Raw genomic sequence first — 22,001 nt, 5'->3', positions numbered from 1 at the left:
TGGGGCCGCCTCGATTTCCTATCCAGGTTTCCCGGTCCCCAGGTTGCCTGATAAAGCCCCGCAGCCTGAAATACCTTTCCTGTGCTGCGGACTTTGCAATGTGTTGTCTCCTGACTCGTCTTCTGAGGCAGTGGCCCCCAACCTTTTTGGCACCAGGGACCGGTGTCCTGGAAGTCGATTTTTCCATGGACGGGGGAGGGGAGGGGGATGGTTCAGGCTGTAACGCGAGCGATGGGGCGTGGCAGATGGAGCTCCGCCCTCCCCCCACCCGCCGCTCACCTCCTGCTGTGCGGCCCCGCCCCTAACAGGCTGCGGACTAGTGCCGGGGCTTGGGGACCCCTATTCCGAGGTGCAGACTCATATCTATCTTTACGTGGTTGTCCAGCAGGAACCTCAGATGGAAATTGCCCAAACCCAACCTCTTGATTCCCTTCCCAAAACCAACGCCCCGGGGTCTTCCCGTCTCGGTAGGTAGGGCTCCACCATCCACCCAACGGTGCTCACCCCCGAACCCTCCCTTTTCCTGATTCCCCACGTGACGGGTACCACCTCCAGCTGCTTTCGATTGTCTTCTATCTCCACTGCTACCAACCTGGTTCAGGCTGCCTTACACTAAGCCTGTCCTGACTGGGTTTCCGTGCTTCTCCTCTGATCCCTCTGCAGCCACCAGGAGGGGTTCATTCAGGGAGCGAACTCCTTGTCTCAAAACCCTTCACTGGTTTCCTCCCGAGAAAAATCCAGGTTCCATTCTGGGCTGCAAGGCCTGGTAACCGGCCCTCCTTCTTCTCTAACTGCTTTCGGTTCCACTCTTTCCAGTGCTTAGGATGCCGCAGCCGCACTGGCTTCCTTTCAGGGCCTGGACTAGAGTGAGCTCTTTCTCGCCTCAGGGCCTTTGCACTCACTGCTTCTGCTATTTGAAACCTCTTTCTCCAAAGCTTTGCAAGGCTGGTTCCTCCTCATTCTTCAGGTTATCACCTCAAGTGTCACCTCCTCAAAGAGACCTTCTCTGACCCCAACACTTAAAATAGGCCCTTGTGGCCCCTCGCCAAGACTCTACGCGTTGTTTTCAAGGCACCCATTGCAATCTGAAGTTGTTCATTTGCTTTCCTGTTTACTGTCCATCTCTCTCGGCTAGAGAGTCAGCTGCCCCAGGGCAAGGATCTTGTCTGCTGTGCTCATTGCTGCGTCCCCATAGCACAGAACTGTGTCTGGCACTTAGCTGATGTTAGACACAGAACTCTGGGTGGATCACCCGCCTCACAGCGGTTTTGTGAGCCTTAAATGAGAACATAAGTCAGAGTCCAGAATGCTAACCATCACACCATGTAACCCCTCTGAGAATTTAAGAGCACAGCATAGCTCACCACCCAGAGCGAGCCCACAGCCCCTTAGAGCTGTTACTACCTCCGCAGCTGATGATTCCTAGGACGTCCAAGGGACCTCATGAACATGCCACAGGTCTGTGACCCAGCTCTACACTTACTTTCCTCCTGAAATAGAGCGGCAGGTTCTACCTAACTTTTGGTCCTTGATGGATTTGGGGTTTCCAACATCACAGAGAGCCACCATATTTAATTTTTGATGACCCATGAACCAGTATAAAACTGGGAAGTGGTACTCGCCTCTGCTATGACAAAGAACAATCATTAGGTAGGAATCAAAACCGTTTGGACCAAAGCTTAGAGGCATAACTGCTGGCACCAAGAAACAATCCAATGACACGTTTTGTCAGGAGGTTACTGGCGCAGGCAGAAAGGAAACCTCCATGGTGTGAAGTTGAAAGCTCAGTGTCCAGAGGCAGACTGCCCAGCTCCAACTCTGTTCAGTGAATGACCCTGACCCAAGTCGTGTGCTTCAGTTTCCTCACTGTATGATGGGGACACCAGGGGCATTTGGCTCAGAGGGTTGCGAACATGAAAAGGTCACCTGTGTAAGATGCTCAGAAGAGTGCCTGGTACGTGGCAACACTCAACACATTTTGGTTCTTCTTCGTTTTCTTCTTACTCCAAGTAATCTAAAAAGCAGAAGTGAGGCAAAAATACTTTAACTACCAAATGCCAAATATACTTAAAAACAAACTGTTTTTCTGAGTCTAGACACAGAGTGAGGGTGTGTCAGAGCTGGACCTGCTGGGAGGGCAAGGTGAACTCTCAGGGCAGCAGGGTCACTGCTGCCGGATTGAGACAGAGACCCCTGGGCTTGAGGTGTGGTTTTGATTTGGGGGATGGAGTGCCACTGTATATAGTGCACCATGAAAGTTAAGAATTGGAAGCAGTGTTTAGGGGTTAATATCCAGAATATATAAAGAACTACTACTGCTCGATAGCAAAAACCAATTTTTAAAATGGGCAAAGGACACATCTCCAAGGAAGATACACAAGTGACCAATAAGCACACGAAAGGATGCTCGATCTCATCAGCATTAGGGAAATGCAAATCTAAACCACAATGGGATACCACTTCACGCCCATTAGGATGGGCGTTATCAAAAAAAAAAAGAAAACAGAAAGTAAAGTGAGGATGTGGGGCAACGAAGATCCAATGCAGCCAAAACTAATTAATTAATTTTAAAAAAATGACTTCACCTTCCAATGCAGGGGGTGCGGGTTCGATCCCTGGTTGGGGAGCTAAGATCCCACATGCCTTGTGGCCAAAACCAAAACATAAAAACAGAAGCACTATTGTAACAAATTCAATAAAGACTTTAAAAATGGTCCACATCAAAAAAAAAAAAATCTAAAAAAAACGAAACAGGGTCTTCCCTGGTGACGCAGTGGTTAAGAATCCACCTGCCAATGCAGGGGACACAGGTTCAAGCCCTGGTCCGGGAAGATCCCACATGCCGTGGAGCAACTAAGCCCGTGCGCCACAACTACTGAGCCTGCGCTCTAGAGCCTGCGAACCACAACTACTGAAGCCCACACGCCTAGAGCCCGTGCACTGCAACAAGAGAAGCCACCGCAATGAGAATCCCGCGCACCGCAACAAAGAGTAGCACCCGCTCGCCGCAACTAGAGAAAGACCACGCGCAGCACCAAAGACCCAATGCAGCCAAAAATAAAAAGATAAACAAATTTATTTAAAAAACCCAAAAAACAAAACAAATGAATAAACAAAATGTGGTGTAATTGTTTTTTTTTTTTTTTTTCCGGTACGCGGGCCTCTCACTGCTGTGGCCTCTCCCGTTGAAGAGCACAGGCTCCGGACATACGGGCCCAGCCGCTCCGTGGCATGTGGGATCTTCCCGGACCAGGGCACGAACCCGTGTCCCCTGCATCGGCAGGTGGACTCTCAACCACTGCGCCACCAGGGAAGCCCAATGTGGTGTAATTGTATAAATATTATTCAGCTATAAAAAGTGAGAGACAACTCGATGGACCTCGAGGGCATTATGCTAAGTGAAATAAGCCAGACACAGAAGGACAAACACTGTATGATTCACACATATGCGGCACCTAAAGTAGTCAAATTCAGAGACAGCAGAATGGCGGTGGCCAGGGGCTGGGGCGAGGAGGGAATGGGAGTTATTACTTAAATGGGCAGAGTTTCAGTTTTGCAACATGAAAAGTTCTGGAGATGGATGGTGGTGACGGTTGCACAACAGTGTGAATGCACTTAATGCCGCTGAACTGTATGCTTAATAATGATGAAGATGATAAATCTTATGTGTATTTTACCAGAATTGTTTTTAAAAAGAAAACAAAACAGTGTTTCTATCAACCTCATTACAGAAGCTTGGTTCAAAATTTCAAATATTTGTTCAAATGAGAGTAATTTAACAAACACCCACCAGTTGCTAAGTCCTGTGCTGGGAGCCCAGGGAGGAGACAGAAAGGTCCCGTGAGGGAATGAGAGCAAGAGGGCGGCAGGGCAGAAAAAGACACGAGGAACTTGATAACCTAACTAAAGAGGCAGACTGGATGAGGAGGCTTTTTTTTTTTTTTTAAGATTTTTTTGATGTGGACCATTTTTTTTTGAAGTCTTTATTGAATTTGTTACAATATTGCTTCCATTTTTTAAAAAATTTATTTATTTTTGGCTGTGTTGGGTCTTCGTTGCTGCACGCAGGCTTTCTCTAGTTGCGGCGAGTGGGGGCTACTCTTTGTTGTGGTGTGTGGGCTTCTCACTGCGGTGGCTTCTCTTGTTGCGGAGCACGGGCTCTAGAGTGCAGGCTCAGTAGTTGTGGCACACAGGCTTAGTTGCTCCGCGGCATGTGGGATCTTCCCGGACCAGGGCTCGAACCCCTGTCCCCTGCGTTGGCAGGCAGATTCTTAACCACTGCGCCACCAGAGAAGCCCTGCTTCTGTTTTATGTTTTGGTTTTTTGGCCCTGAGGCATGTAGGATCTCAGCTCCCCGACCGGGGCTTGAACCCAAACCCCCTGCACTGGAAGGTGGACCGCCAGGGAAGTCCCGTGTATGAGGAATCTTACCAGAGAGGGGTGCACAGGGCTTGAGCTTTAGAGGAAGAAAGCAGACATCAGCACCCCAAACCCAAGACTGCAGGGAAAGAGGACTGAAAACAGGCTACAGAAAAACTTAGGGGGTGATTAACCAAGACCTCTGGAAAAGAAAATCTTTAAAATGACAGCGTAGGGTAGTGATAGAAGAAAAGAAACAGTTGGCTGCTGTCAATGGGGCACCTTCTCCGACAGTTCCACAGGGAGAGAATGACTCCAGCGAGGCCGAATGAAATCCACCCCAGGACCACCAACTGCAGTGATGCCTCCTGCACTGTCGCTTTCCCCCCGAGAATTTGCACTTTCAAGAATATCCATGTTATTCACACCAAGACTTTCTTCTCTGCAACATAGCAGGGCCGTTGCTGGGAGCTGGCCAGGGCCCCGGCGTCAGCAACTGGAAGTGTCGGGATGACTGCGTCCTAGGAAGCAGACCTGGGAGGGAGGAAAGAACTGGGAGGCTGAGGTCATTCTTGCTCTTCGCTTGTGCACATCAGAGGCCACGCCGAACACGACACCTGATGCAAAAAGGGAGGCTTCACTCACTTGAAATGCAGAAATATTTATTTTGGTTTCCTTCATTGTTTTTGGAAATTCTGTTTTGGTTTATAAAACATAGAAATAGCCAACACTTAAAGCAAACATTCAAAACCCCATTGTGACAAATTATTGACTTCTTGTGCAATTAAGAATGCACATCTGAAGCTAGGCTACCAAATAGCGTTATTACAACGACAACTCTTTAGGGCAAACCCTGTTGTGCTTGTATAATACAGGTAGTCACATATCCACAAACAACTGCTTTCAACATATAAATGACAACTAAATTCAGTCACATGTGGCAAAGACTTGCAGTAAAGTGAAATGCTGTTAATTACCCAAATTAACTTAAAAAAAAAATCCCTTGAGAAGTTAATCCCAGGAAATGAGTTTTCCAGATTCCTATGTCTTAGAATTTTGGCTTGTCAAATACATTTCATAGAAATCAGGTAGCATTATGATAGAAGAGCATTTATTAATTACCATCCATTTCAATAAGTACCCAAGTGTATCTACTCCCTTAATTTTTTTTTTTTTTTTTTTTTTTTTTTTTTTTTTTGCGGTACGCAGGCCTCTCACTGCTGTGGCTTCTCCCGTTGCAGAGCACAGGTTCCGGACGCACAGGCTCAGGGGCCATGGCTCACGGGCCCAGCCGCTCCGCGGCATGTGGGATCCTCCCGGACCGGGATACGAACCCGTGTCCCCTGCATCGGCAGGCGGACTCTCAACCACTGCGCCACCAGGGAAGCCCCCTTAATATTTTTAAAGACATGCCTTGCCTGAGAGTTTATTCTGGGGAAAAAAAGCCACTTAATCACAACGTACTCTTCTGATATGAAAACCACATTAAAAACCATCACAGACAGAGCGACGGGTTCAGTGAAGATAAAGTGGACAGTTCTTCAGGCGTCACAGTTGAACATGGCTGATCCAGGTCATTGTTTCCTTGTTGAAATGCTTGCCTTCACTGCAGAGTCTAAGGCAGATTTTTTTAATAACCCCTGGGAAGGGATGGAGGGAGGGAATCGGGTCTTGAGAAGAGGGTCGGCGAATATTCTGCTCTGTGGACGCCAGAATCCACCCGCTCTGGTGAGCGGCCATCCATCCATACCTGCGTTGTTCTGAGTTAGGTCCATCCTCTGCTCCAACAGGAGTGATAGGGGTTAATCAGAAGGGTCACATGAGATGGGGAGGGGACGGTGGCAGGGATTAAAAAAAACCCTCTGGTCCATTTGCAACCTCCTGCAGCTGGGACAGTTCTTGTTTATAAGGGACGGTTCCCTCCAGTGCACGGTACTCTTCAGAGCAGCAGACACCTGCAGAATTTGCAGCAAGTAGCAGACATCTCAGAACTAGCAAAGTCCTAACCACTTGGTTAGCAAAAAAGGGAGACAAGTTTTCACCCTCTTTTTAAACTGAGGAAGTCGTAAATAACTTAGCACATTTATAGTTTCCCCTTTACAATTTTTTTAAGGCTCATTTTGGAAATTATGTATCACCGTGAACATGGTCTGCAATGCGACGTGACCATAAGGCAGTGTTCCATTCCCTCTAAGCTTCCTGTGATGAGAATCTGAACGCACGAGGCAGACAAAGACGCTCCTTCCCTACTTGCTGTTGTCAAAACTACCCACTGAGGCCACGGGCAGGAGAAGACCGCGGAGGCATGCGGCCTCTTCCCAACTTCCTTCCTCGCATTAGATTTTGATGGTGGAATAAAGTTCATCGATCTGTGACCTGAAATACTTCCGAAGCTCTGGCCTTTTAGCCTTCATCGTTGGGGTCAGAAGGCCGTTGTCAACAGAGAATAATTCAGGGTGGAGACTAATACCTTTGACCTACAAAGAAACCAGGCAGTCAAAGGAGGAAAGGGGCACGGAGGCCACCTGAGTCTAAAAAGCACTTAAGCTTCCCAAGGGATAAAGACCCTTCTGGGCGACTCAAGCCAGCCTCTCAGGCCAGGTCCCGCTGCACTGTCTCAACAAAGGGCAGTGGCCTGTTGTCAGTACAGAATCAGGACTGTAGCCTGACCTCCAGGAAGAGAATTCACACCCTTGGTTACAAAAATCCCCTCCCCTACCAAACCACTCCACTATCCCTTCCGCACAGATGTCTTTACGTCATCTCATCCTCTTCTATAATATATTCACAAAAAGCATCCTCCAGTCAAAACTCCGTTTTGCAGGAATTCATACACTTGGATGCAAGTCTTACCTGTTCAAATGGTTTTAGGCCAGCATCCTTCCCAAGTCTCACCATGTCTTCCAGAACAGCTTTTTGGACACCCTAATAAGGCAAGAAAAGTAAGATCCTTACTCCCGTGGCGGGAGTCCCTGAACTTTGCACTTAATGCAAAGGGCGGGTCAGAAGTAGGCTGCACACTTCAGAACCTACCTTGCTTCTGCACAGCTCTTCAAAGGAGCCTTCAAAGCCTCGCTTCCGGGCCCAGGGACCTAGCGTCTCAATATCTGGTACCACAATTGCTATGAGAAATGCCTTTAACAGAGACAAGTAAGTTATTAACGGGCTTGATCCAGATGCTCTAAAATTGTGGTTCTTTATTATCTGCAGCCTGGGCCCCTGGGAGAATCTGATGGGAGTTACAGATCCTCTTTTCAGAGCATGTTACCAGCCCCAGAGTCTGTGGGGCCCAGGTTAACTCCTGCCTCTGAAATATAGACAGCGTTGGGGATTTTGCAATAAATGTTTTAAAACAACCACTGGAAATCAAAACCTAATAAAACCCTAATTTTTACTTACTCATATATATTTTAAAAAATAAAACAGGGTCAAATAAGCAAACAAGGGGATAGATATCAGATAACTGCTTTATAAAAAGAGAAAATGTATGCAGATTCATTTAGAAAAAACTCTAATCCCTCATTCTTTACAATTTAGAGACAATGAAACTGAATAAAAATTAGAGGCATGGGTATGATTCCAGGTCGAAGAAAAATAGGTTCACTTTCTTGTAAGAAAATATTCTTCCAAAATTATTTGAAAATTTCAAGATTTGTAGAAATATTAACCCTCAGGAAACCAGACATCCTTCTCTTCCTTCCCATCATCTGTCCAAAATTTTAGCAAATGATGTCTCATTGCAATACTGATGTTGGTTTTCGACTTTAAGATACGTTGGCTCACAACCACCATTTGCTCAAAAATGACGTAGGAGACATATCATAACAAGTTGGGTTTAATATGTTTGAAAATTCTAAACTTTCCTATAACCTGTGTATCAATATTTCCCCTCATAATTAAATTAGAAGCTTATTTTACCCACTCCCTTGGTATCCTTATCCAACTTCCCTTGGTAATATGAAATTAAAGAGAAAAAAACTTTTCTGGATAAGAATTGCCAAGAATAAGAGGTACAAATTTCCAGTTACAAAATAGATGAGAAAAGAAAGAAACGCCAAGCAGTAAAAACCAGTAACGTGTTGATAACATTCCAGCACATCGGACATGAAAGTCAACTCACACCCATCGCAAACTTCCCATCACACCGAAAGGCCCTGGACTTCTAGGCCCGGGCCACGCCGGCCACAGAATTCACGGCTGGGGCAGTGCGTACCTGCAAGCTCTCTCCGTGGACAAACACCTGAGCGACAGGTTCACTTCGCTGGTAGATGTTTTCAATCTTCTCCGGAGCTATGTACTCTCCTTGCGCCAGTTTAAAGATGTGCTTTTTCCTGTCGATGATCTTCAAGGTGCCATTCTGTTTGGAGGGCGGGGAGCGGCCTGTGAGCAGGTCTGGCAGCTGCATTCCCCCCAGCAGCAGGCATTTCCTGTACACTATCATTTAATCCTAATAGCCTCTGGCAGGGGTCAGCTGTTAACCCATTTTGCAGAGAGGCAAACTGAGGCTCAGAGAGATTATGTAACCTCCCCCAGGCCACTGAGCAGAGTAGAGAGACAGAGAAGGGACTTGCGAGCCCCCCTCACTCCCAGCCAACCAGAGCACCCCACTTGCTCCCTTCAGCTCAGCAAGTTTCACTTTGTCTCATATCTGAATCGGCCGCTCGATGGGGTAAAGGTCCTCGAGAGCTGAGACGCGCTCATCCTCCCACAGGGCTCTGCGCAGAGCAGGGGCTGCAGAGGCAGCAGCTCACTTCCCTCTGTCCCTGTTCCAGGGCGGGGGCAGGAGGGGGCTGTCAGCTGCCCCCATGATGACTGTGGGGATGCGAGAATCTCCAGACCAGACTCGCCAAATGCCAGTAGCTCCCACCTCCCCATCTCCCGTAAACAAAACCCCATCCCCACCCGAGGCCACTCTCTCGCTTCGGAGGGTCATCCACTGGAAAGTTCTCTCAGCCCACATCAGTTTTCCTCCATTTCCAAAGGGAGCCGACTGAGGTCCAGGGAGATTATGAGATGTGCTCCTTAGAGCCATAGTCAGAATTAGAACGGATACTTCATCCCTCCTGAGTCTGGAAAGAGGGACTTAATTTATTTCTAAATAGCCTGGGTGGACTTGCCTGCTGGTCCAGTGGGTAAGATTCCAAGCTCCCAATGTAGGGGGTCTGGGTTCAATCCCTGGTGGGGGAACTAAATCCTGTATGCATGCCACAACTGAGAGTCCACATGCTGCAACTAAAGATCCCACATGCTGCAACTAAGACCCAGCGTAGCCAAAATAAATCAATAATAAATAAATAAATAAATATTAAGAAAAAGAGAAAAAAGAACCACGATGAAGTACCATAATGACTATGAAAAAACTAAATAGCTTGGGTACTCTGAAATTAATTGGGGGGGTATTCTTCAAAACAATAAAAATTTCGGAGTATAGAGCACCATAAAAGAGGGCAGACAGCAGAAGCAAGAAGAACTACAGTCCTGCAACTGGTGGAACAAACACCACATTCACAGAAAGACAGACAAGATGAAAAGGCAGAGGGCTATGTATCAGATGAAGGAACAAGATAAAACCCCAGAAAAACAACTAAATGAAGTGGAGACAGGCAACCTTCCAGAAAAAGAATTCAGAATAATGATAGTGAAGATGATCCAGGACCTTGGGAAAAGAACGGAGGCAAAGACTGAGAAGATGCAAGAAATGTTTAACAAAGACCTAGAAGAATTAAAGAACAAACACCTAGAAGAATTAAAGAACAAACAAAGATGAACAATACAATAACTGAAATGAAAAATACACTAGAAGGAATCAACAGCAGAATAACTGAGGCAGAAGATAAGTGACCTGGAAGACAGAATGGTGGAATTCACTGCTGCGGAACAGAATAAAGAAAAAAGAATGAAAAGAAATGAAGACAGCCTAAGAGACCTCTGGGACAACATTAAACGCAACAACATTTGCATTACAGGGGTCCCAGAAGGAGAAGAGAGAGAGAAAGGACCAGAGAAAATATTTGCAGAGATTATAGTCGAAAACTTCCCTAACATGGGAAAGGAAATAGCCACCCAAGTCCAGGAAGGGCAGCGAGTCCCATACGGGATAAACCCAGGAGAAACACGCCGAGACACATAGTAATCAAATTGGCAAAAATTAAAGACAAAGAAAAATTTTTGAAAGCAGCAAAGGAAAAACGACAAATAACATACAAGGGAACTCCCATAAGGTTAACAGATGTTTTCTCAGCAGAAATTCTATAAGCCAGAAGGGAGTGGCATGATATACTTAAAGTGATGAAAGGGAAGAACCTACAACCAAGATTACTCTACCTGGCAAGGATCTCATTGCGATTTGATGGAGAAATCAAAAGCTTTACAGACAAGCAAAAGCTAAGAGAATTCAGCACCACCAAACCAGCTCTACAACAAATGCTAAAGAAACTTCTCTAAGTGGGAAACACAAGAGAAGAAAAGGACCTACAAAAACAAACCCAAAACAATTAAGAAAATAGTCATAGGAACATACATATCGATAATTACCTTAAACATGAATGGATTAAATGCTCCAACCAAAAGACTCAGCCTCGCTGAATGGATACAAAAACAAGACCAGTATATATGTTGTGTACAAGAGACCCACTTCAGACCTAGGGACACATACAGACTGAAAGTGAGGGGATGGAAAAAGATATTCCATGCAAATGGAAATCAAAAGAAAGCTGGAGGGCTTCCCTGGTGGTGAAGTGGTTGAGAGTCGGCCTGCTGATGCAGGGGACACGGGTTCATGCCCCGGTCCGGGAAGATCCCACATGCCACAGAGCGGCTAGGCCCGTGAGTCATGGCCACTGAGCCTGTGCGTCCGGAGCCTGTGCTCTGCAACGGGAGAGGCCACAACAGTGAGAGGCCCACGTACAACAACAACAACAACAAAAAAGAAAGCTGGAATAGCAATACTCATATCAGATAAAATAGACTTTAAAATAAAGAATGTTACAAGAGACAAGGAAGGACACTACATAATGATCAAGGGATCAATCCAAGAAGAAGATATAGCAATTATAAATATATATGCACCCAACATAGGAGCACCTCAATACATAAGGCAACTGCTAACAGCTGAAAAAGAGGAAATCGACAGTAACACAATAATAGTGGGGGACTTTAACACCTTACTTACACCAATGGACAGATCATTAAAAATGAAAATTAATAAGAAAACAAAAGCTTTAAATGACACAGTAGACTAGATAGATTTAATTGATATTTATAGGACATTCCATCCAAAAACAGCAGATTACACTTTCTTCTCAAGTGCGCACGGAACATTCTCCAGGATAGATCACATCTTGGGTGACAAATCAAGCCTCAGTAAATTTAAGAAAACTGAAATTATATTAAGCACCTTTTCAGACCACAATGCTATGAGATTAGAAATGAATTACAGGGAAAAAAACGTAAAATACACAAACATATGGAGGCTAAACACTCCGTTACTAAATAACAAAGAGATCACTGAAGAAATCAAAGAGGAAATCAAAAAATACCTAGACACAAATGACAATGAAAACACGACCATCCAAAACCTGTGGGATGCAGCAAAAGCAGTTCTAAGAGGGAAGTTTACAGCTATACTAGCCTACCTCAAGAAACAAGAAAAATCTCAAATAAACAATCTAACCTTACACCTAAAGGAACCAGAGAAAGAAGAACGAACAAAACCCAAAGTTAGCAGAAATCATAAAGATCAGAGCAGAAATAAATGAAATAGAAACAAAGAAAACAATAGCAAAGATCAATAAAACTAAAAGCTGGTTCTTTGAGAAGATAAACAGAATTGATAAACCATTAGCCAGACTCATCAGGAAAAAGAGGGAGAGGACTCAAATAAATAAAATTAGAAATGAAAAAGGAGAAGTTACAACAGACACCACAGAAATACAAAGCATCCTAAGAGACTACTACAAGCAACTCTATGCCAATAAAATAGACAACCTGGAAGAAAATGGACAAATTCTTAGAAAGGTATAAGCTTCTAAGACTGAACCAGGAAGAAAAAGAAAATAAAAACAGTCCAATCACAAGTAATGAAATTGAAACTGTGATTAAAAATTTTCCAAACAAAAGTCCAGGACCAGATGGCTTCACAGGTGAATTCTACCAAACATTTAGAGAAGAGCTAACACCCATCCTTCTCAAACTCTTCCAAAAAATTGCAGAGGAAGGAACACTCCCAAACTCATTCTATGGGGCCACCATCACCCTGATACCAAAACCAGACAAAGATAGTACAAAAAAAGAAAATTACAGACCAATATCACTGATGAATATAGATGCAAAAATCGTCAACAAAATACTAGCAAACAGAATCCAACAACACATTAAAAGGATCATACACCATGATCAAGTGAGATTTATCCCAGGGATGCAAGGATTCTTCAATATACGCAAATCAATCAATGTGATAAACCATATGAACAAGATGAAGAAGAAAAACCATATTATCATCTCAATTGACACAGAAAAAGCTTTTGACAAAATTCAACACCCATTTATGATAAAAACTCTCCAGGAAGTGGGCATAGAGGGAACCTACCTCAACATAATAAAGGCCATATATGACAAACCCACAGCAACATCATTCTCAATGGTGAAAAACTGAAATAATTTCCTCTAAGATCAGGAACAAGGCAAGGATGTCCACTCTCACCACTACTATTCAACATGGTTTTGGAAGTCCTAGCCACGGCAATCAGAGAAGAAAAAGAAATAAAAGGAATACAAATTGGAAAAGGAGAAGTAAAACTGTGACTGTTTGCAGATGACATGATACTATACATAGAGAATCCTAAAGATGCCACCAGAAAACTACTAGAGCCAATCAATGAGTTTGGTAAAGTTGCAGGATACAAAATTAATGCACAGAAATCTCTTGCATTCCTATACACTAATGATGAAAAATCTGAAAGAGAAATTAAGGAAACACTCCCATTTACCACTGCAACAAAGAGAATAAAATACCTAGGAATAAACCTACTTAGGGAGACAAAAGACCTGTATGCAGAAAACTATAAGACACTGATGAAAGAAATTAAAAATGGTACCAACAGATGGAGAGATATACCATGTTCTGGGACTGGAAGAATCAATACTGTGAAAATGACTATACTACCCAAAGCAATCTACAGATTCAATGCAATCCCTGTCAAATTACCAATGGCATTTTTTACGGAACTAAAACAAAAATCTTAAAATTTGTATGGAGACACAAAAGACCCCGAATAGCCAAAGCAGTCTTGAGGGAAAAAAACGGAGCTGGAGGAATCAGACTCCCTGACTTCAGACTACACTACAAAGCTACAGTAATCAAGACAATATGGTAATGGCACAAAAACAGAAACACAGATCAATGGAACAAGATAGAAAGCCCAGAGGTAAACCCATGCACCTATGGTCAACTAATCTATGACAAAGGAGGCATGGATATACAATGGAGAAAAGACAGTCTCTTCAATAAGTGGTGCCAGGAAAACAGGACAGCTACCTGTAAAAGAATGAAATTAGAACACTCCCTAACACCATACACAAAAATAAACTCAAAATGGATTAGAGACCTAAATGTAAGCCTGGACACTATAAAACTCTTAGAGGAAAACATAGGAAGAACACTCTTTGACATAAACCTCAGCAAGATCTTTTTTGATCCACCTCCTAGAGTAATGGAAATAAAAACAAAAATAAACAAATGGGACCTAATTAAACTTAAAAGCTTTTGCACAGCAAAGGAAACCATAAACAAGACGAAAAGACAACCCTCAGAATGGGAGAAAATATTTGCAAACGAATCAACGGACAAAGGATTAATCTCCAAAATATATAAATAGCTCATGCAGCTCAATGTTAAAAAAACAAACAACCCAATCCAAAAATGGGCAGAAGACCTAAATAGACATTTCTCCAAAGAAGACATACAGATGGCCAAGAAGCACGTGAAAAGCTGCTCAACATCACTAATTATTACAGAAATGCAAATCAAAACTACAATGAGGTATCACCTCACACCAGTTAGAATGGGCATCATCAGAAAATCTACAAACAACAAATGCTGGAGAGGGTGTGGAGAAAAGGGAAGCCTCTTGCACTGTTGGTGGGAATGTAAACTGACACAGCCACTATGGAGAACAGTATGGAGCTTCCTTAAAAAACTAAAAATAGAATTACCATATGATCCAGCAATCCCACTACTGGGCATATACCCTGAGAAAACCGTAATTCAAAAAGGCACATGCACCCCAATGTTCATTGCAGCACTATTTACAATAGCCAGGTCATGGAAGCAATCTAAATGCCCATCGACAGATGAATGGATAAAGATGTGGCACATATATACAATAGAATATTACTCAGCCATAAAAAGGAACGAAATTGGGTCATTTGTTGAGATGTGGATGGACCTAGAGACTGTCATACAGAGTGAAGTAAGTCAGAAAGAGAAAAACAAATATCGTATATTAATGCATATATGTGGAACCTAGAAAAATGGTACAGATGAACCGGTTTGCAGGGCAGAAATTGAGACACAGATGTAGAGAACAAACATAGGGACACCAAGGGGGGAAAGTGATGGTGGGGGGATGGTGGTGTGATGCATTGGGAGATTGGGATTGACATGTATACACTGATGTGTATACAATTGATAACTAATAAGAACCTGCTCTATAAAAAAATAAAATTAAAAAAAAAAAGTTCTAAAGTAATGTTCCCTAAACCAATGGTCATCATGTTTTTCTCCTTTTTTCAAACTGTCCAAGAACAGCAGAAATAAAGGGGAATTTCTATGTAATCATTCCTCATGGGTGATAAATAAGTAAATAAATAAATAAAGCACCTGTAAGACTAGAACAATACACAATAATAAAAATTACACTAGCCATTTGAGTGCTTGCAATTAAGCACAGTAACAACTTTAAAAACCAGTGGTGTCACCACAACAAGCAAAAGTGGTGAAACCTACAGGTCGGCTTTTTGCACAAGCATCTCACTCCCAAGACGGACTCTGTATTTCTCTACAATAAACGGTTCTGAGGCTAAGTTCAAAGGGATGGCCTGATCCTCTAAGTACTTATCCTGTTTTTACTGAGATGACAATGCTAAGAAACATGTGTGTTCACAAATTTTCGCCTGTCGTACATGCCTGGCAGCCTATGCAGTGCCCCCAGACCTTAACTAAGGCCTCAACATCAAGGCACAGCAGTGAAATGTGAAAAGCCAGACACAGTGTCTCTGGATTTCAAGCCGGAAGCAGCAACCGGAAAGGATGTCAAGCATCAAAACAAAACATATTTGCTGCCGTTAAAGTGAAAATGCTACACGAGGATGCTAAGTATAAGCCTGTTTCCTGCAGAAGATGGAAGGGTCTATGCTCCACCACTCGGTGAGGAGAAAGGGGAGGGAAAGTTAGGGTGCCACTGCGACGTGGGGCTTTTTCTTCCCTACGGTGGAACGAAAGGGTCTGTGAACAAGGGAGGGGACCACTTACTGGTAACCACTTTCCAATGTCCCCTGTGTGCAACCAGCCGTCTTTATCCAGAGCTTCTGCTGTGTTTGTTGGGTCCTTTAAGTAGCCTTGAAATACATTAGCCCCTTTCACACACACCTGAGGGGAAAAGATCGGGAGGGAGGCGTGGGAGTTGGAAGAAGGTGGATGAAAGGTACAAACATCCAGTTATAAGATAAATAAGGACCAGGGGTGTCATGTACAGCATGGCAACTATAGTTAGCACAGCCATATGGAAGATTTTAAAGTTGTTAAGAGAGCAGATATTAAAGAGTTCTCATCACAAGGGAAAAAAACACATTTCTTCTTTTTTTTGTATCTATATGAGAGGATGGATATTTACTAAAGTTGCTGCGGTGATCATTTCACAATATATGCGAGTCAAATCATGATGCTGTACACCTTAAACTCACACCGTGCTAGATGTCAATTATATCTCAACAAAACTGGAGGGGGAAAAAGATGATCTGTTAAGAGCACTGACTGGGGCTTCTCCAGAGAAAACTGTGTGTGTGTGTGTGTGTGTGTGTGTGTTGGCCTTGGCTGTAGTCAAGTTCCAGGCCTCACGCTCACCCTAGGCTCTGGATCAGAGCTTCTGGAAAATCCCAAAGGGGGTGAAATCCCAAAGCAATTTGGCCTTCCTTCCTCTAGCCAGTAGCTCACTAACAGGCATGGAGGGCAATTAGCAGACAGGAAGCCGTGGCCCAGGACTTCAGGCCCTGGAGCCTCTGTACCCTCCTGGGCCCTCGGCCCCATCGTGGCTGGCGGCAGAAGGCAGGCATTAGAGCCTCCCACCTCCCTACCCGCCCTGCGAGTTAGGCATAAATGTACCGTCAAAAAGAAGCCTGTGTGACTCAGGGTCACCAGCAACACCAAGCTCAGTGGCTTTACGTGCTGTGGTGCTGAGAGGTGGCTGGTTACTGGAGGAGCCCGCAGTGAGGGGGTGACTGCGGGATTTCACTCACCTCGCCCTCGCCCTTGGCAGCCATGTAATTCATTTCTTCCACATCGACAAGCTTTATAATGTTGCAAGGCATTGGGGCACCAACATGGCCTGTATATCAAATAAAAGATGATCACTCCTACCGTGACTACCGATATCCTTAGGACAGATCACTTTTATCACAAACAAGCCCACTCACGATGAGAACAGAGGGTATAAACCTCTGGTTTCGGCAATCACAGCCTGTCTCCCCCTGGTAAATTACAGAGGTTATTCCTAGAAAAGAGACAAAAACAGTCCAATGTCTCCTAGGGAGCTTTCCCAAGTCTGACGCTCCAAATTATTTTTCAAAGTATAAATGACCTGGCTGCTCATTTTCAGGGTTTCTTTGAACACCTGGAAGCAGGTTTCCTGAAACTTTCACCTGGTTCCCATGATCTGAGGGCCCTGCTCTCCCTCATACAGAGGTCACGTCCCCGTTCTCTATAAGAACAGACCTTGACGGGTCAGATGGTTCTGACTAATACGGCCTTATTCCCTTGATTATAAACGAACATGTTTTACATGTAAGTTTATGAAGACAGGACAGGGATTCTTTTCACAACTCACTTAACTCTCTTGCCAGACAGTGCTAGGACTGGGTTCTTTTTCCAAAACAAAAGTAACAGATATTAGAGTAAGTTTTAAGAGCATCACAAGTCATTCTTCCTATGTTTTGATAATTTTAGCTTAAAGAAATCACTATTCAAATTCTCTAGCCGGTAAGGCACCAGGAGTTAAAAATTAAACAAACAGGGACTTCCCTGGTGGCGCAGTGGTTAAGAATTCACCTGCCAATGCAGAGGACACGGGTTCGATCCTTGGTCCGGGAAGATTCCACATGCCACGGAGCAACTAAGCCCGTGTGCCACAACTACTGAGCCTGCGCTCTACAGCATGTGAGCCACAACTACTGAGCCCATGTGCCACCACTACTGAAGCTCATGTGCCTAGAGCCCGTGCTCCACAACAAGAGAAGCCACCGCAATGAGAAGCCCACGCACAGCAACGAAGAGTAGCCCCTGCTCGCCACAACTAGAGAAAGCCCACACGCAGCAACGAAGACCCAACACAGCCAAAAATAAATAAATACATAAATTTATTAAAAAAAATATTAAACAAACACCATGAAAAAGGTTCACAGACTGTTAGTGCCAATCGCAGCGGAATTATGCTACTAGAAAGTGCTTGATACTAGGATCTATGTCATTAGATGCTCATACGTGTAAAACAGCAAACAAATCACAGAATTTATTTATCACAGCGTAGAATACACTGCCGGTGTGGGACAGGGGAAAGCACAGGAGTTTTGTGGTCAGACCTGGGTTGGAATCCTGGCTCCAAAACATAAAGCTGTGTAAATTCTTATACATTACTGACATGCTTTTTAGCCAAGAATCAGTCATGTCCTCGCAGAGGTAACAGGGCTTCTCTCACAGGGGCGCTGGGATGAAGCACATATAATATGCATCATAAACTCCTGAGGCAGAACCTCAGGCAGGACAGTTTGTCCTCCCCTGTTTTTTCCTTTGGGGACAAAGGACTTGTGTTTATTTCTGTCTGGAGTCTCTGGAAATTTAATTAAAATTTACCAGCAAATAATTAGGCCCCAATCAATTCCTGGAAAGCTCTGTTGGGCCAAACATTCTGAACCTGGTATAAAGAACACCATCTCTAGATGTGACCTTCAGGATCTACGTAAGTCTCTGTTGCCACCCACCCAGGTTGACAGTCAGAGCCTCAAAGTCGCATCCCACTCTGCCACAGGGCCCCCTGGTTTCCAAGATTGTTGACCCCAAGGCCTAATCATCAGAGACACAGCACTTGTTTAAGTTGGTTTATTAACCCAATTCCAGTCATTCCAATGCCAAAAGTAAGATCCCAATAAGGAAAGTCCTGCCATCATACCTGCGGTCCAGTCCCCAGGCACAGTCAGGCAGCACCCGGCAGTGCACTCGGTCTGTCCATAGCCTTCGTAGAACTGGGTCACCAAGAGGTGGGACAGGAAGAGAGGGGGACAGTCACACCTCTGCTGGAAGTGCTCAGTAACTGAGTTCCTCTAGCTCGTTTGGTAACCTCAGCCCATACACTACAACACGCTTTATTACAGCACCCAACGTATTCACCCATGTAGGAGACAATGCCATTCACAGGTCACGCCGTGCACCACCTGCCCAGGGACTCACTCGCTCCGTCGGCTCGCCTACTTATCACCCAGTCTCTGCTGGCTCCCCCTCCCCCTTAAGAAAGGGTCTCTGCATGCTTTGCAGGTCGCCTTATCACTTACTGCCGATCCCCATGCCCTCACACCTGATCTAAAGGCATCTTCTGTGCCTCACCCTAGAGAAAATCACCCAGCGGTAGACACAAATGCATATTCTGCCTGGGGTAAAAGATATATACAGGCACACTTCATTTTATTCGCTTTGCAGATACTGCATTTCTTACAAATTGAAGGTTTGTGGCAACGCTGCGTTGTCAGATGACGGTTAGCAATAAAGTATTTTTAAATTAAGATATACACATTGCTTTTTAGACATAATACTATTGCACACTTAACAGACTACAGACTAGTGTAAACATTACTTTTATCTGCACCAGGAACCCAAAAAGTTCACGTGACTGGCTTTACTGCGATATTGGCTTTGTTGCAACATTGGTTTTACTGCAGTGGTCTGGAACTGAACCTGCTGTATCTCCGAGGTGTGCCTATACCCCTTTCTCCAAGCAACCTAGGAATAACATGATCTTCCAAACAACAATACGGCACACGGAGGAGAAGAAGAGTGCCTTTTGGAAAGCAGACTCCTGGGCAGGACTCGGTCCGAGACCAGGGGTGGGTGCGGAGGGAGGCGCCTCACCTGGCAGCCCAGCGCGGCTCTCAGGAAGGTCAGCACGGTGGCGGACACGGGCGCTGCTCCTGTGATCATCAGCCGTACTTTTCCTCCCAGGCTCGACTTGCAAGGCAGGGAGAGGGGAGAGGGTGAGGGGCAAGTGACTGGAAGGTGGCGGGCTTCTCAAAGATTCCTTCTTGGAACCCCGATACTCTAACCCACCAGCTCCTTGTCTGCAGGCTGCACAGAACTCACTGCGCCCAACGACGCACAGGCACCCCAAGGGGGACACCTGACTGGAGTTTGGTTCCACCCGAAACCACTCCATTCACTCTCGACAGGTGTGGAAAATAAAGCAACACCTCTATACCTGCAGGTGTTTTAAGGAATTAGAACAAGAGTGTCATGGGCTTATAGCAACCACCACCTACTGGGGGACATAATATTATTCCGTATTCTTTATCACTCATGCCTAAAAAAATACCTCAAGAGTTCCAGAACGGTAAAACAAAATGGAGAATCAGAAAGGCTATGCTACCTGATTCCTGTTCTGCCCTGGATAGCTAAACACTGTTCAGATTTATCTTGGACACTGAGGTTTTGCTAATGGCTTTGTCCTTAGTTTTTAGAAATGTGCCAGACATTCTCCCTCTCACCTTCTCTTTTAAAAACAGTCCTCACACAATATAGGGGTAGGGGATTAAGAGGTACAAACTATTGGGTATAAAATAAGCTACAAGGATATATTGCACAACATGGGGAATACAGCCAATATTTTATAATAACTATAAATGGAGTATAATCTTTAGAAATTGTGAATTACTATATTGTACACCTGTAACTTATATAATATTGTACATCAACTATACTTCAATTGAAAAAAAAAAAAAGAGCCCTCACAGAAAGTTTGAAACGCAAAGGCGTTTACATGACAAATAACCGTTGTGAGTCAATGTGCTACCTGTATTTTGTGGAAGATCAACTTATCCCACAGGCTGTTGTTTCTAATGATGCCACTGCGAAGCTCGGCTTCTTTCCTCCTGGAGGCAAAGTCCAACAGCCATCGCTTCAGCGTGGTGTTTGCCTGAGCAAAAATCTAAGTCAAGAAGCAAGAAGGTTTCACAATAAGTAGGATGGCGAGATACTAAGAAGTCAGATAATAACAAGTGTCGGTAAAAATGTAGAGAAATTGGAACCCTCATACACTGCTGGTGGGAATGTAAAATGGTGCAGCTGCTTTAGAAAACAGACCGGCGGTTCCTCAGCTAAACACAGAGTTACTGTACGACTAGCAATTCCGCTCCTAGGCACATACCTGAGAGAATGAAAACACATGTCCACACAGCCTCTTGCCCGTGAATGTTCACAGCAGCATTATTCATAATAGCCAAAAAGCAGAAACAACCCAAATGCCCATCAATGGATGGATGGATAAATAAAACGTGTTGTATCCATGCAGTGGAATATTATTTGGCCATTAAAAGGAATGAAGTATGGATGCATGCTATGACATGGATGGACCTTGAAAGCATACTAAGCAAAAGAAGCCAGCAACAAAAGAATATTGCATGATTCCATTCCCATGAAAATCCAGAATAGGGGAGTCTATAGATTCAGAAAGTAGATGAGTTTTTTGGGTGGTGGAGGGAGGTAGCAGGGTGGAGGATGATACCACATCCTTTTTGAGGTGATAAAAATGTTCTAAAATGGACTGTAATGATGGTTGCAGAACTCTGTGAATGAACTCAAAACCTTTGAATTGTACACTTAATGGGTGAATTGCATGTAATGTGAATTATATCTCAATAAAGCTGTTTTACAGTTTTTTAAAAAAGAACTATTAAGAAAATGAGAAGGTTGGCACTTCCCTGGTGGCGCAGTGGTTAAGAATCTGCCTGACAATGCAGGGGACACAGGTTCGATCCCTGGTCCAGAAGATTCCACATGCCGCAGAGCAACTAAGCCCATGCGCCACAACTACTGAGTCTGCGCTCTAGAGCTCGCGTGCCACAACTACTGAACCCATGTGCCACAACTACTGAGCCTGCACGCCACAGCTACTGAAGCCCGCGTGCCTAGAGGCCGTGCTCCACAACAAGAGAAGCCACTGCAATGAGAAGCCCGCGCACCACAGCAAAGAGTAGCCCCCGCTCATCGCAACTACAGAAAGCCCGTGGGCAGCAACGAAGATCCAACGCAGCCAAAAATAAATAAATTTTTTAAAAAAATGAGAAGGTTCTCATAGATGATGAAAGCCATGTCTCAAAATAAAGAGTAT

General features: G+C 44.4%; 1 protein-coding gene across 6 annotated transcripts in view; it reads right to left on the bottom strand.

The window, feature by feature from the left end:
- Positions 1–5,004: 5,004 nt before the first annotated feature.
- ACSL1 (acyl-CoA synthetase long chain family member 1) overlaps positions 5,005–22,001 on the bottom strand; it is a 72,243-nt gene continuing 55,246 nt past the window's right edge. For all 6 annotated transcript variants that reach the window (XM_060136665.1, XM_060136667.1, XM_060136666.1 and 3 more), the window contains 9 exons: positions 20,685–20,819; positions 19,751–19,846; positions 18,798–18,870; positions 16,873–16,961; positions 15,890–16,006; positions 8,573–8,716; positions 7,393–7,494; positions 7,213–7,284; positions 5,005–6,836 (listed from right to left, as the gene is read on the bottom strand). In XM_060136665.1, the coding sequence (XP_059992648.1) occupies positions 6,696–6,836; positions 7,213–7,284; positions 7,393–7,494; positions 8,573–8,716; positions 15,890–16,006; positions 16,873–16,961; positions 18,798–18,870; positions 19,751–19,846; positions 20,685–20,819 (969 nt within the window). In that variant the 3' untranslated portion in view covers positions 5,005–6,695. The remainder of the gene's footprint in view (positions 6,837–7,212; positions 7,285–7,392; positions 7,495–8,572; positions 8,717–15,889; positions 16,007–16,872; positions 16,962–18,797; positions 18,871–19,750; positions 19,847–20,684; positions 20,820–22,001) is intronic.

This window comes from Lagenorhynchus albirostris, chromosome 21 (genome assembly GCF_949774975.1).
Source record: "Lagenorhynchus albirostris chromosome 21, mLagAlb1.1, whole genome shotgun sequence".
In the NCBI taxonomy this organism is placed as follows: Eukaryota; Metazoa; Chordata; class Mammalia; order Artiodactyla; family Delphinidae; genus Lagenorhynchus; species Lagenorhynchus albirostris.
This window is presented reverse-complemented; position numbering and strand designations above follow the sequence as displayed.